General features: G+C 43.6%; 1 protein-coding gene across 1 annotated transcript; it reads left to right on the top strand.

Moving 5' to 3' along the window:
- Nucleotides 1-149: 149 nt before the first annotated feature.
- ncs1a (neuronal calcium sensor 1a) lies at nt 150-14,335 on the top strand. Its single transcript, XM_028973003.1, has 8 exons — nt 150-669; nt 5,953-5,977; nt 9,502-9,640; nt 10,682-10,760; nt 11,172-11,260; nt 11,514-11,591; nt 12,235-12,347; nt 12,890-14,335. The coding sequence occupies exons 1-7, from the start codon at nt 606-608 to the stop codon at nt 12,331-12,333; spliced, it is 573 nt and encodes a 190-aa protein (XP_028828836.1). The 5' UTR covers nt 150-605; the 3' UTR covers nt 12,334-12,347; nt 12,890-14,335.
- Nucleotides 14,336-14,552: the final 217 nt, after the last annotated feature.

Here is a 14,552-nt window from a genome sequence, read left to right as displayed (position 1 = left end):
GTAATAATAAAGCAGTTAATAAAAAAAACACTTAAAGGAGGGGAAAAATGAAAACTATTTTGTAGTCTTGAGATGAGGGGGAGAGAGAGAGAGAGAGAACAGGAGGAGGAGTGGCTTCTGTCGCTAGGGGCAACGGTATCAACGCGTCGCATGGTCACAACACACACGCATGAACACACGCAGTGGGGCTCACAGTCTCGCTCATCCAGCAGCCCGCGCCTCTCAACTCCCAACCCCCAACTCCGCCTTCCCTCCGGGGTTTTACCCAGCCTGCACCCCTCCTCAGAGGATCTCCTTGCCGGGGTCTCGGCCGCTGACCAGATCTACTGTCCTCCCCCGCGGGCTGCGTGGCACCAGGGCTGAGGAGGAAGGGCTCGGCGGATTACAGCCTCCTCTTCAGTCCCTGCCTGCGGAGAGGGACCCGGCGCATCCCGTAATCACATTTCTCCGCTCCCGCTCCCCTCCCTGCCCGGAATACGAGGGCACTGCAGCCAGGCATTGGCGGGACTCTCTCTTTCCCTGACCCAGTCAATGGTCCTGAAGGTGGCAGAGCGAGGAGGGGTGTAGGGGGGGGGAATGCAACGTGGTCTTCACCACCAGAAGCCATGGGGAAGTCCAACAGCAAACTCAAGCCTGAGGTGGTGGAGGAGCTGACCAGAAAAACCTACTGTGAGTAACGGCGTCGCGCCCTTCCATGCCCCCTCGCCATCCTCCTGTCCTCTCCTTCGCTCTCATGCTTCTCCCAGCCTTTGTCTTCTTCCGCCACCTCCCACTCTATCGCTCTCTTTCTCACTCTCCTCCTCCTGCTTCTTTGTTTCCAGCTTTAACACCATGTGGTACTTTTGGTTTATTCCCCTGCCTGTTCAAAGCCCTGGAACAAATGATTAGAATCTGATCGGTCTGAATTTCTGATTATAAGGCTGTTGGTTGTCTGATGTCTGACGGTCACGTTTCTGTGTTGTTTTGGACTTTGTTGTCGACATGTTGTGCAGTTACTTTGTCAGGGTACAAAAATGATGGTGCTGAGTGTATAGGTTTCTTGTCTGGCTTTTCAATTCAGGGTCATGGGCTGTTAATTCAGATGCTCGGAAAGTACAGCAGCTTGGCAGCTGACAGGAGCCACCGGCAGTCAATAACTGGCAGGTAGCCGTGGCCTCGGTAATTGTTTCAAAACGAGGGGATCGTTTTACCCTGAAGCCCCATGGGGGACGCGATGCAGATGGTGTGTAGTGGGCCAGTGAAAAACACACGTACACACATGAAATCAGCGTAATGTCTAGGGCACTGAGGTGTGTGTGTGTGCTTTGGCTTATTTGGAGGATTGTAATCGATTAGACCCTCGTCTAGTCTCTGCATGGGTCAGTCCCAGGGCCTACCGTCCAACCAGCTGCTGCTTCACCGGCACCTCTCCACATGACCACACCTCCCTGTCCCAGGAAAACAACCGCCGTCAGCCATTCAGCCTCCCACGTGGCGATGATTCCTGTCAATGCGGAGCATGTGACTGATAATGGTGTTTTTAAGGGGAGCCGAGGGGGGTCTGTTGTATCAGCGGGAGATGCGTGCTGACATGAATGAACAAGCCTGCTGTTGGTGGCCGGCGCCCCTCTCAGCGTGTCTCAGGCGAGGCTTATTAAAATTCATCGGAGGCTGAGAAGGAAGATGGGGCTTATTTGGAGAGGCTCCTCTGGAGTGAGGGAGGGAGGGAAGGAGGGTGCGCTGCCAGTGACGGGAGCGAGGCTGTCACACGGGCGACTCGTTGACCATGTCTTAATTGTGAATGTGTGCATGTTATGCGTACAGACTACTTAAGAAACTAACCTCTGTTCAGATTTTAATAGGTCTGTGCCGAGAACTGACTTCATAAAGGGTTCTTTTTAATTCCTGCTTGAACCACAACATGCCAATATTTACATTTATTAATACATTTGCTTAGAATTTAGCATTGAATCCTACATTGGCGTAAACATAAAACATTGGAATTGGATTTCCCATTGTCACCCATAACAGTAATGTAACATGGCTCAAATATATTTAAAGCCATTTATTATAATTTTCATTTGTAATAATGGTCTACATAAGACCTCAAAGACACAGGTTCAAACCCACTACCATTGTGTCCATGAGCAAGACACTTAACCCTAAATTGCTCCAGGGGGACTGTCTGATAGTACTGATTGTAAGTCGCTCTGGATAAGGGTGTCTGATAAGTTATATGGTGATTATGTGAATAAACACCATAGTCAGATTCATACTTTTTCAGTATTCTCCATTGCAGAACTTACACAGATTGTTCTAATCAATGGGTGTGTGGGTTAACTAAGGAGTTAATCATGGAGCTCAAATATTATAATAATTAAAAAACAATTGAATGTCAATGTCAATGGTTCTCTTTGATTTTTATTCCATTAATAATAAATAAAATAATTAATATAGTCAATGATGAATGAAATAATTAATTAAGTTAACAATCTTTCTTTAGGCTTCAGTCTTTTTGGTCCAATTTTTCATGGTATAGCTCGCTGGTATAGCTCGCTTGTGTGTGTGTGTGAGCAGAGGGGACGTGTCTGATGTAACCCTGTGCATCTGGGCAGAACCCACTCCCTAGGGGCTTTGGTGCTGGGAGCTCTGAAATGACGGCACTTCCGAGGCGAGGGCTCTGGGAACAGCCGCTGTGTTGTCAGAAGCGTGGCTCTCAACCCATCAAAGAGCGTGTGCTGCTGTCACGCCTGTCTTCAGCCCAGCCTCGCATTTCTCCTCCTTCCTGTATAACTAATGTGCCGCTTATTCTTGTCACTGCAGGCGCAGGAAAGGGCAAAGCAGGGAATTAGCATCTGATTGGTGTAGGTCAGTGGACAGCCGAGCTGGCAGTCATCCACCACTCCCGTTCGCAACAAATTGCCATTAACCCCCCCCAATTAGTCTAATAATACAGATTTGTTAATGAACTAGGATTCTGTGCAGCTGTGGGTAGTACCCGAAAATGAAATCATATCTTTAAACACATGATCCTGCAAATGAGGGTGATTCTTGTAGCAGGGATGCAGATTGTGGCACAATATGCCTTTCCAGAGCATATGTAGGCTTTGTTATGCGTCTCCAATACAAGCATTAGAAAGTTTTACAGACAGATCTTAATCACACACTTTTGTTTTACAGCTTAATGAGGACCTGTTATAGTAAACATGTAACTTGTGTATAATACATCTAATAAATGTGTAACTAGCACTGTTTAATGCAATGTTCAATTCAATAAGCATTTTCATTGTCAGGGCCACCCACTGTACCCACTTTTTCCTCCATTTTCATGCTTTATAGAATTTTTAGAGAACACTTGGTCCCCACAAAGTACAGTGCATGAACACACACACTCACACACTCAGACATGCTGTTGCCAGCTGCTTGGTAGCCTTGTATTCTCTCTCTCTCTCTCTCCCTCTCCCTTTCTCTCTCAGCATCTCCCTCCTTCTCTGGTTGCTTCCCTCTTTGTTCTTCTGTTCTCCTCCTCCTCCTCCACCTCCTCATCCTGTCAGTTTGATTGCAGCTTGTCTGTTCCTTTTCCTCATTATCTCTCTGCCCCCTATCTGTTCTCCCTTTTAAGTGTCTCCCCTTTGCTTTGTTTTCCTATCCGCACAACCCTCCCTGCTGGGTGTCCGAACTTTGGGATCGATCCACTTATCTCATGGCAGGGCGACGGATGCCTATGCCAGGGGGGGAGGAAGGGGATGCCATTCTTGTTTTATATTCCATGTCTTATATTAACCATCTCTTTTTGTCTCTCCATTTTACACACACACACAACACACACACACACACACACACACGCACAGCTCTGATACCCCTCTATAGAGATAAATCACACAGACTCGATTGCTCTACAACTTGACACTCTATCAGTGTGCTGTATCCATGGAGATGAAATGTATCCATATTGCTATATTAGATTTGTGTTTTTGCAAAAAGAATTGCATTTTTTTGTTTGTCAGCTTTTGTTGAGAAATTAGGAAATTGAGAGGGGGAGCGAGAGAGAGAGAGAGAGAGAGAGAGGAGGTAGGATGACTCTGAAGTGTTTCCTGCTTCTTATCAAAGTTGGCTTTCCTCGCTCTTCATTATCTTCATGGTACAAAGCTTTGCTGTGAAGCAGGCAGTGATGTAAGACACTAGCATAATACTCTGCTTAAGAGAGGACGAGATGAGCCCATACAAGTCGGAATGCCTTTTGATCATTGGTCAATTGCTGGGCTGTTGGCGTGAGTGTGGTGTGTGGAGGTAGCTGAGGCAGATGAAAGCGGGCTGTAGTGAATCAGAGCTGAGGGTCTCCATCACAGGTGGGGACTCAGCACACCATGTACAGACAGCTGGGGGCAGGGATCTTCTCTCTCACTGTCATCACTTCTCTTGTCCCGGGCTGTGTGATCACTCTGACATGACATCCATCTAATTCAGCATTGTGAGGTGACATTTGCTTTGTGCTTTGGTTATTGTTCCTTAGTTTATTGTGTATGTGTCTGTGTGTGTCAGTTGGATGGAGAGGTGAATGCAGGTGCAAGTTTAATATAAAGAGTTAACGCTGCAACTCCAAAAGTATAGGGGACGTGGCCTCAGATACACAGAATACAGACCAACTGAACAAGGAAACAAGAAGGTTGTAATCACATAAAAAGGACGAGACGAAGTTAACACACAAGGGACTGGGAGCTATGTAAAGGGTGTGAGGGAGTGAGACAGAGGTGAGACAAGTTACAGAGAATCAACACAAAGGCTGTCCATGGTCCTGAGTCCTTTAGCAAACCAGTAGTTGGCAAATTCTGCCTGGGCCGGAACATGATAGAATGTTTAATGTGTGGCCAGTGTGTGCGGTATTTTTTCACTTGTTGGAGTGTATAGTGTCATGCAGTAAAATGACAAAGCTGCAGTGCTTTTAACACAATCTCTTCAGGGACTGTTATTAATAAATGCTTCTGAAATATTAATTTCTCAGCATACTCATATCCCATTTATTGTAGTTTATATACTGATGTCCTACAATATTATTATTGGTTATATAATGATATCATCTCCATTTCCTTTATTTCTTCTGCTCACCCGTCCCTGCCTCTGATGATGTGGATCAGTGATCTTTCCTCTCTTTATTCTCTCTGCCTCACTTGCCATATCGCTCTTACATCATTTCTCCTGTTGCCTCCGCTTTATCCGTCTCTCCCTGCTGCTCTCCCTCCCTCCGCATGTCCTCTCCACCTTCTCTCTGCCTGGATGCCCTCCGCTGGGTGTGGTAATGGCATAAAATTCTGTGACAAAAGCTGTGTGTGGGTGTGTGTGTGTGTGGGCATGTGAGTATGCAGGTGAACAGACCGGGAGTAGGAATGAGAGAGACAAACTTTCATCCAGCGCCACTGTCACAAGACACACACACACACACACACACTCAGGGAACCTACTCAACCCAGTTAAGGCATTGAGGCAGAGTGGGAATGAAGTTGGTCTGTCTGCCCCCCTGGGAGGCGGGTGTCAGGGGAGGGATGTCAGGCTCAGCTGGAGGTGTACTGTGACATTAACATGCCTGTCACAGGGAAGCCAGTGTGGTGTGTGTAGCAGCAGCAGGGTTTGATGGAGTTTGGCATGGACCTGAATGAGAGAGATGCAGCTTCTTGCTTTCACATGGTTATAGCTTCAAACATAAAACCAGGCAACTTGCAACATTCATAGATCAAATATTAACTGCGATACTGATTTGGTACAATTTACTCATTTTTGAACATCGAAAAGTATTCAAAACTAATATTTATTAGCATTTTATAACAAAAAAAGATTGATATGGGGTCAGTCTGACCTCCCTCACCGCAACGTCCATCTTTTCCGTGAAGTATGCATGCTGGTTTCCCTGTGCCACCATTGTAGAAGTATTGTATTCTGCTTTCTGCTAATGCCTTGTCCCTTTCTCTTTCTCTGCAGTCACAGAAAAAGAGGTGCAGCAGTGGTGAGTGCGCTACTCCATTTCTCTTTTTTCCTCAGTGCCTGTCTGTCAAGCACCTAGAATTTAAAGTGCTAAACAAGGGGTAGTTGTGTTATCTACAGTAAATGAGCTATGAACAGAAGGTATTATTTATTATATATGCTTTTTTTCCCTTGATGAGCTGATATTTCATGAATTGATGTTAACGTAATGCTTAAGAATCCTATAGGGCCCTGTTTTCCTAATATAAAACTAATCAGATACAAACAACAAAGGACTGCTTCCTATTTGTCTATTGTCTAAAATGGGACAATCACACATTCTAATTCGGGACAATTTAAACTGCTCGATGTTCTGTATCCCCGAGTTCACAGGACATGTCAGAGGACATCACCCATAGAGTCAGAGTCCAGCTGTTGTCCTTACATGCTGAAGGAGCTACAGGGGAAAAGCTTCATTATTTGTCTGTCTGACTCCACCATGTTTCGATGATGTGTGTTCTTTTGTCTGTCATATATAAACTCTTGCTGATGGCCTGATGTTAGCCAGGGCCTGAGCATTATCTGAGTGTATGATGGTTGTGAAGTGTCCTTGTACCAACCCCAGAAATGACCCTCCAGCTGACCCCCCTCCTGCCTCACTGACTGATGCTGCAGAGTCTTCCCGCAACGAATCCTTTTCCAGGGTCTGATAACCGCCATTTTATCTGGCCATTTTTTTCCCCCCTTAGTGAAGACGTGGTCAGGTGGGGCCGCTTCTCTGACCTCCTCCTGTGTGCTCTGGTTCTGTCCCATCCTCTTCGCTTGTCTACAAAATTCCCCGCTCTGGGCGCCAAGTGCGGTGTTCAGCTCTCCTGCAGCACTCCACAGATGGAGAGCTGTTGACACTGGGCAATGTGCCTGGGCAGAAGTGGGGCAGTGAAGGGAGGGGAGAGAAATAAAGAGGGAGGCCGAGACAGTGTAATTGAATGTTGCAGAGGACACAAATTATTGAGGGCGAACTGAAAGAAAATTGAAGCAGTCAAATTGTCGTGTGGTAATATTTGCTACAAAGCGAAATTATAAGATTTGCTCTGAGTAAGCAGTGAGAGTAAACACCTGAAGACTGTACAACTGGCTGTACTGCTTTTGTTTGCATCTGAAGATGTTTTTTTCTCAGCCTGTTTATACAGAGACTCTGGGAGCTTTCACTGTCTGACACGCGTCGCGAGGAGACATTTTCGAGAGAGTGTCTGTCACCTTCAGACAGTGCAGGCGACGCCCAAATACCAATTTCTGAAGCGAACTGCCTCGCTGAGCTGCTCTGAAGCACTTCTCATGCCTGTGAGCGTTGACACGATACTAGAGGGAAAATGCTTCCCTTGTAGTTGTGCCCCTCTCACCTGTTGTCTGAGTGGGGAGAGATGGCTACACACACGCACTGCTTCAGCTCCTACTCAAGATACACAAGGGATTTTTTTTTTTTGGTTGTTGTCTTTGTTGAAGACCAGAAGACCCATCATATGTACATATGTAGATACGTACAAGGCCGCATCACGCACACATACACACACAGTCTTTATACTGACAGCTGCCACTGCTGCATTATGCGGTGATGTGTTTGTGATGGCTTTGCAGCATATTTGTTTGTATGCTAGGTCAGTTTTGTTCTGTAGGAGCCTCCATTGGCTGGTCATTGATCAAATACAATGACTTTGTATTGTCACATCACTTTTCACTAATACACGTGAAACATTCAACAAGTCTACTTATATGCTGAATATACATGCATTTTAAGTTAAATTTGCCTAGTGCAAAGTGTGATGAGTGGGTAAGGGCCAACGTCTGTTAATCATCAGTATTCGTGCAGTCATCGGAAACACTGAAACGAAAATGCAATGGACTTTAAGCATAACTAGTACTTAATATTCTCAATCATTATGTAGTCACTGAGGGCTTTTATTGGAGGAACCTCTGGAGTCCTTTCAAAATCAAAAGCATTGCCCTCCTACAATGAAAACTGCACCCATTACAGACTTTCATTAGCATGCTGACAATGGCTCAGGGGCTGTGAAAAGTGTTTTTAATACCAGGATTTGAAAATATCAAATTGCTATCTTTAAAGACTGCTAGAATTTTGAAGTCAGACATTGTTTGGACCAGATGTGCATGTACTTGGATTATTGTCTATCAAGGAACTATTCTTTCTGTCATCTGGCAGCAGGTTTTCCTCCAGTGTTTTTGCTTTTCTGCTCCATGCAATTTTATTTGTAATAGATATTTCTTGTCCCTGTAGAGATATATGATAATGGTGCCAACAATTTTCTGCACAGTAGGAATGCTGTGTTTTCATTACCAAGTGCTTAGGCACTGAAGCCAAAAATATTATTGTAGTGTCTTTCTCAAAAATGATTGAGTGTGTTATTGAGGGCAAAATTTTTCCCCGCTCAGTATGAGCCACATTTAATGTGTGATTTATTTTTATTTTATAAGTGTCCAGTTTCTGTCATGTGTGACTGTAATTTGGTTCATTCATAACAAGGCAACATCTTTAGAGAACATCCACCTCTTGTTCCATATTTTGGAAATTGAAGCATGGTTAAAGAGCAGTTGAATGCATAGATCATGGTCTTGCATGATGATCACCTGCATGAAAACAGGGCTCATAGATTGATGGAGGACTGCATTTCAAATGACATTTCTTCTTTTATCACAGCTTTACCACCGCTTAGGTTGACAGTTGAGAAGTGGGGCAACATGTCTCACCTGATGCACCATCTACAGGCACATGAGCAGCACTAAATGCCTAGAAAATGGTTTAAATTATATTGTGCCCTTCTGTCACCCAACTAAACCTCTACAGAATCCCCTGCGTAGAATTGAATTGAATCAGATAAAACAAACCAAAACTGTAGTGACCAGACCCCACATCACAAAGTTCTAAAGCATCAAGTAGACTGACTGAACCCTATTAGTGTCCCTGTTGACCCGTGTGTTGTCTCTGTCTGCCCACACCTTCTGTGGCCCTGGACTCACTGATGGCTTATTTATTAATGTTTTGACTGGACAGGCTGCAGGCAATGATTTATTTTTCACCTTGGCCTTAAAGATAATTGCTGCCTGAGTGAGTAATTCACTCGAAGCATTTTCTAATTTTCACATTTAATGCCACACACTTCCACCACAAAGGTCACTCTGAAAGTGTGCCGGGTGGCTAATTAGCTCTCAACACCACATTTCTGTTTTTTTAGTGCCGTTTTTAAGGCTAATATAATTCATAATTGAAGACATTGTGGAATGACTCAGAGACATACACATTTTTTTTTTTTGTTACATTTCATTTGTTTTTTTAGTGCCAGATGCCACAAGTGTGAATAATGATCTTTTCCTGTTGAAAAGGCTGTATGAATTTGTTTGAACTGGATTTTAAGATCCACCTTAGGATCTTAAAATCCTGTGATTTTAAGATTCGAAACAAGCGTTCAGTACCGATGGTCAACCAGGGTCAAGGTTGCGTCTTCATTGTGTTTTCTTCTGTTTGGCTCTGATGATATTTCCCATCATCCACAGGTATAAGGGCTTCATTAAAGATTGCCCCAGTGGGCAGCTGGACGCTGCTGGCTTCCAGAAGATCTACAAGCAGTTCTTCCCATTTGGTGACCCAACAAAGTTTGCCACCTTTGTCTTCAATGTTTTTGACGAGAATAAGGTACCTAGAAGGGATTACCCTTGTGTGGTCACAAAATATTTGACCTTTCACCTACAAAAAAGATTTGAAGTTTTATGCAATGCCCACAATTTTCTAGCAAATTAATATTTCAGAGGAATTTTCTCTTCTACTCCCACTAGTCAAGGCTTTTTAATGTATACCTTTGCACTGCCATTCATGTCCAAAATCTATATTCGCCTCAGCATTTTACAAATATAAACCATTTATATTTACAGCAGTTGGTAGACATGCTTACTAAAATGTCATTCTAATCCCTTATTTGCTTCACCTAGCTGACTGTCTAAGAAGACCATTATTCTATGAGTCTGCTATTACATCAGGCAGTTCTTTTAAGAAAGACTGCATGGCAGAGGTGCATTAGCTTGTGAGCAGGGAAGGGTGTCTGCCAGAGCATGTGTTAAAAATGCCTTTCGTGGGTGTTATCAGTGTGTTTAATTGTGTGATTATGCAAATGTGATTAATGCAAAATAATTCAAATATCACTTGTGTGCATCAGTGCACGTGTGTACACTAGTATGTGTTTTTGTGAGTGTATTTTGCACCTTATAGAAGGTAGCGCGACAAGATCTTTCTGTAGTAGAGTGGCCACAAGCAATGTGGTCAAAACATCTATTTTCATCTGAGGTCACGCCACTTTGGTGAGGCCTGTTTAAAAACTGTGAAGGTCTCGGTGAGATGTTTGGATTATGACCTTTTTCTGCATTTAATATCAAAGGCTCTGCTACTTATACAGCCTTCTGGCTTTAAAAGAAGGTGCTCCCAGGTCTCTCTTCGTCCTTCTGAATCCATTTGTGAAATTACATTTTGAAGTATCTTTTCTCAGTCCCTGCAATGCCAGAGTCCCTGTCCTCTGCTCTTTTTGTGAGGCAGACATAAATTCTCTAGAGCCATTACTTTCCTGTGTGTGTGTGTGTGTGTGTGTGTGTGTGTGTGTGTGTGTGTGTGTCATTTTGCCTTGTCATCCATCTCTCTCTCTAATGTAAATAAATGTCCCCTTTCTCCTTATTGTTTTCAACCCAGGATGGCCGTATTGAGTTCTCCGAATTTATCCAGGCTTTGTCTGTCACCTCCAGAGGGACGCTAGATGAAAAGCTCAGATGTAAGGCTTTTGACCCACACAACGGCTCTAATAAGAAAAAACAGAACCAATATGTGCTCAAAACACACACACTCTGTAGCAAAGGTAGACAAACGGAAGAGCAAAGACAAGACACTTGGGAGAAGCTTATTTACATGTAAACACGTCAAAAGTTAATGAGACGGGAGGGTGTGGCATGTCACACTCATGCCGAAGTGCCCATCAGGCATGTCAAACTCATGCCTGATGGGCACTTCAGGCAAATGCCTGGGTAAACTAGCCACACCCTCCAGTGTCATGCTCTTATACATACACAATTTATACACACACACACACACACACACACACACACCAGCATAACTAGCTAACCATAAATATATTTATTCTTTTCATTCAAGTCCAGACTCACGTTTGTTTTTATTGCTGTTTTAGGGGCTTTTAAACTTTACGATCTCGACAATGATGGCTACATAACTCGGGACGAGATGCTGAACATTGTGGATGCCATTTACCAGATGGTGGTGAGTCATGGGCTTCCCGTCCCAACATGGATGGCTGCCGAACAATATGGCAGCGTAATGAGAGGCAGTGAGAGACTATGGGAGGCAGCATGCACTTGTCAGTTTTTTATTTTTGCTCGGAGACATTCCATCGTGTATAATTAAGGAATTTCACAGCTGACAATTTTCAGATATATGAAGGTGCCCGTCACTACTGTCAGTTTTCACCAGCCAGTGCACTCTGGTATGTCATCCTTTGTTCCTTTGGTTGTAGGGGAACACAGTGGAATTACCTGAGGAGGAAAACACACCCGAGAAAAGAGTGGATCGCATCTTTGCCATGATGGACAAGGTAGCCCAATAACCTTGTCAATGGAACTGTGATATTTGTGACTAAGCCCAACCCTTTCAAAATATATTTTAAAGATGTCCATATCCATCAAGCATAAATCCTGCAAGCTTGAACCAGAATTCACAGCATTCGTTAGTTTGAATTAATTCACCACATAATTCACCACATGAGCCAACATCATTCCAAGCTTCATAAGATGTTCCTCCATTCTACCATCTTTCCACCCACTGCCCTCAAGACACCCGAGTGAAGTAGAGTGATTATTCCTGACCTGACCTGACCCGAGCTCTGTCCTCAACTGTGCTCTTGGAGTAATTGTCCGCTGAACAGCCAGTTTGGGAGGGGCGTGGTCACAGCACTGCTGGAGGGTCATCTGAGTCTTTGAGTTCAGATGACTGAACGCAATTAATATGAGCCATCATGCCCAGTCATGCCTGGCACCTTATCAGGTACTGGCCAACTAGCTGTGGTGAATTTCATGGGAAAAGTATTATCTGCACACAAAGAATACAGCAGAGTTGAGAGGAATGCGTCCCTTGCTTCTGGGTATTTTTCCCCTTCTATGAATCCCATTAAATGATACAGGAAGCGTTGTCTGGAACAGATGTCGGACGTTTTTCAGCCATTGTGCCTTTGTTAACAGAATGCAGATGGGATGCTGACCCTGCAGGAGTTCCAGGAGGGCTCCAAAGCAGACCCCTCCATAGTCCAGGCTCTATCCTTATATGATGGCCTTGTTTAGAGCCCTATACCATGGTGAGTACTGCAACCCTGCAATCAATATTGTTTGTGATCATTGTAAGTTGAAAACTGAGATCCTTTCCCAGCTCATCAGTCATAATCAACAGAGAACGTCAGGCACTCAATACACCCCAGAGTCAGCTCTTCAAAAAAGGAGAAAATTCTTTTTACTTATATTTGACACCGCCAACCCTAAAATAAAATTGAAATGTACTGTTGTCAATGAAATTTGAATGGATAGCCTGCAATATATTTTGTAAAAGTTGAAATTTTATGTTTTGAGTGGCTCTTGCTATAAATGCATTAAAAGCACAAATGGCAAAATTTTCAGAAAATTTAGTCCAAATTATTCTTTTACATTTTACACATTAACTTGGGTTACATTGTCACTCCCCTGGAATTTATTGGCAATCCCCAAAAATGTTAGCGCATGTGTGCAAACATCCTGGGACCGAGCTTCTTGCTGTAATATATATCAATTTTCGAACCAGCGCGCCCTTCTCATATGGAGCTGGCATTAAGCTTGTTTATTTTCCTCCCCACCATCCACTCCACAGGTGGCCACTATAATCGATCCTCCGTCATCTTGCTTGTGCTCTGAGAGGGAGACGGGAGGCTGCCTTGGCTTTCATGGTCAGCAGGGAGTTTGGCTCCATTGCAGCAGCTGGAGAGGGTGTGGACCTCTGCTGTCAATAACTCGTCTCCACGGCTTGTAGAAATTACAGACTGATTACAGCATTTCTGCTTCCCTCTGTCTTTCTATCTGGAAGATATTGGCTATGGAACTGGGGACTTTTTAGCCTGAGTTGGCGTGCTTCTGAACATGACAGAGGCCCACAAAATCTCTCCTGGTAAAACTCATAATTTTTTCTTTTTCACTTCATTACCATCACCTACATTTTAGTATTTGGACAGTCCCAAAGGGAGCTGTTCTGAGTTGGGTAAGCTCTTTATATCAGGACAGAAAAAAAAAATTGTTGTGCAAGAACCCATCCTCATGAAGCACAACTGACAACACCAGTTCATCACAGGATCACAAGGAGCTTCTGAGCAACGTGACATGCAGTATTTACCAAGGAACTGACGCTACCCTTTTACTGGTTAATTACTGGAAATATACCGTATTCCGTCGTTATAGATAAATGCTGATGATATCTGGCCTCAGTGAAGATTCCTTTTTAATGTATTCACTTATTTATTTTACATAGCCATGGTTGCTCTAAAGTGAATCTATGAACTAGTTGAAAAAGCACTGCATTGCTGTAGCATCCTGCTTCACAGTGACACAATGATGTTTTTCTCATGTAAGTTATTTTTCTATCAAGACATTGTTCCAGCTGTAAAATGGCCCCGGTGTTCGTGTGTTGTTGTGAGCCTGTCATTTTAATGAGCGCTCTGTTAAATAGCGGCCTTTTGTGTACTCCAGATGATGCGCCTGTATTTGTGACCTTTTTTTATTTTTGGTCTTTGTGTGTTGCACATTTGCTTGTACCAATGAAGAAGTTGCACACATTCTGCCTTTGCCTCCTGAATGTATTAATTGACCTTTAAAAAATGGAAATGCTGGAGTGTTTCAATCTGATATACTTTGATGAATATAACTGGTAGGCCACCTCAACTCAAAAAACAAAATATATACGCAAACTATGAATTTACCATAAACCATATTCAAGATGAACCAATGGAAGGGAATGTCCTTCATATGTTTTACTTTTGCTCCAGAGTATGTCAGAACTCCACAATCTTAGAATGTTCCACAATCTTAAAAAATGTACAGTGTTTCTTATAATACCATATATCCAATATTTGAACCATATATATACCATATATCCAGTGCAGTAGCTCCCTCTGCAGGTTTACTTTGGGTCACACACTTCAGAATATTTAGCCTGTCTGATACTGGTCCTATGGTAACTGGCACCAAGATGTCACCAACAGGCGTCCACTTCCTATGGTCTGCATTTGTGGAGATGTATTTTTTTTATTAAAATGTATCAGCATCATTATTTCATTATTTGTATTTAAATTTGAGTCCCTTCTGTCATTTGTTTCAATACAATTTTACTAAAAACGTTCCCTAAGAATAACCACTGCTGGGCAGTGGACCTGTAATCAGAAGGTTGCCGGTTTGAATCCTGGCCTGCCAAGGTCCCACTGAGGTGCCACTGAGCAAAGCACTGTCCCCACACACTGCTCCCCGGGCACCTTTCATGGCTGCCC

This window comes from Denticeps clupeoides, chromosome 3, assembly GCF_900700375.1.
Source record: "Denticeps clupeoides chromosome 3, fDenClu1.1, whole genome shotgun sequence".
NCBI classification, from domain to species: Eukaryota; Metazoa; Chordata; class Actinopteri; order Clupeiformes; family Denticipitidae; genus Denticeps; species Denticeps clupeoides.
The sequence above is the reverse complement of the archived record's forward strand: the minus strand, read 5'-3'. Positions and strand labels throughout refer to the sequence as shown.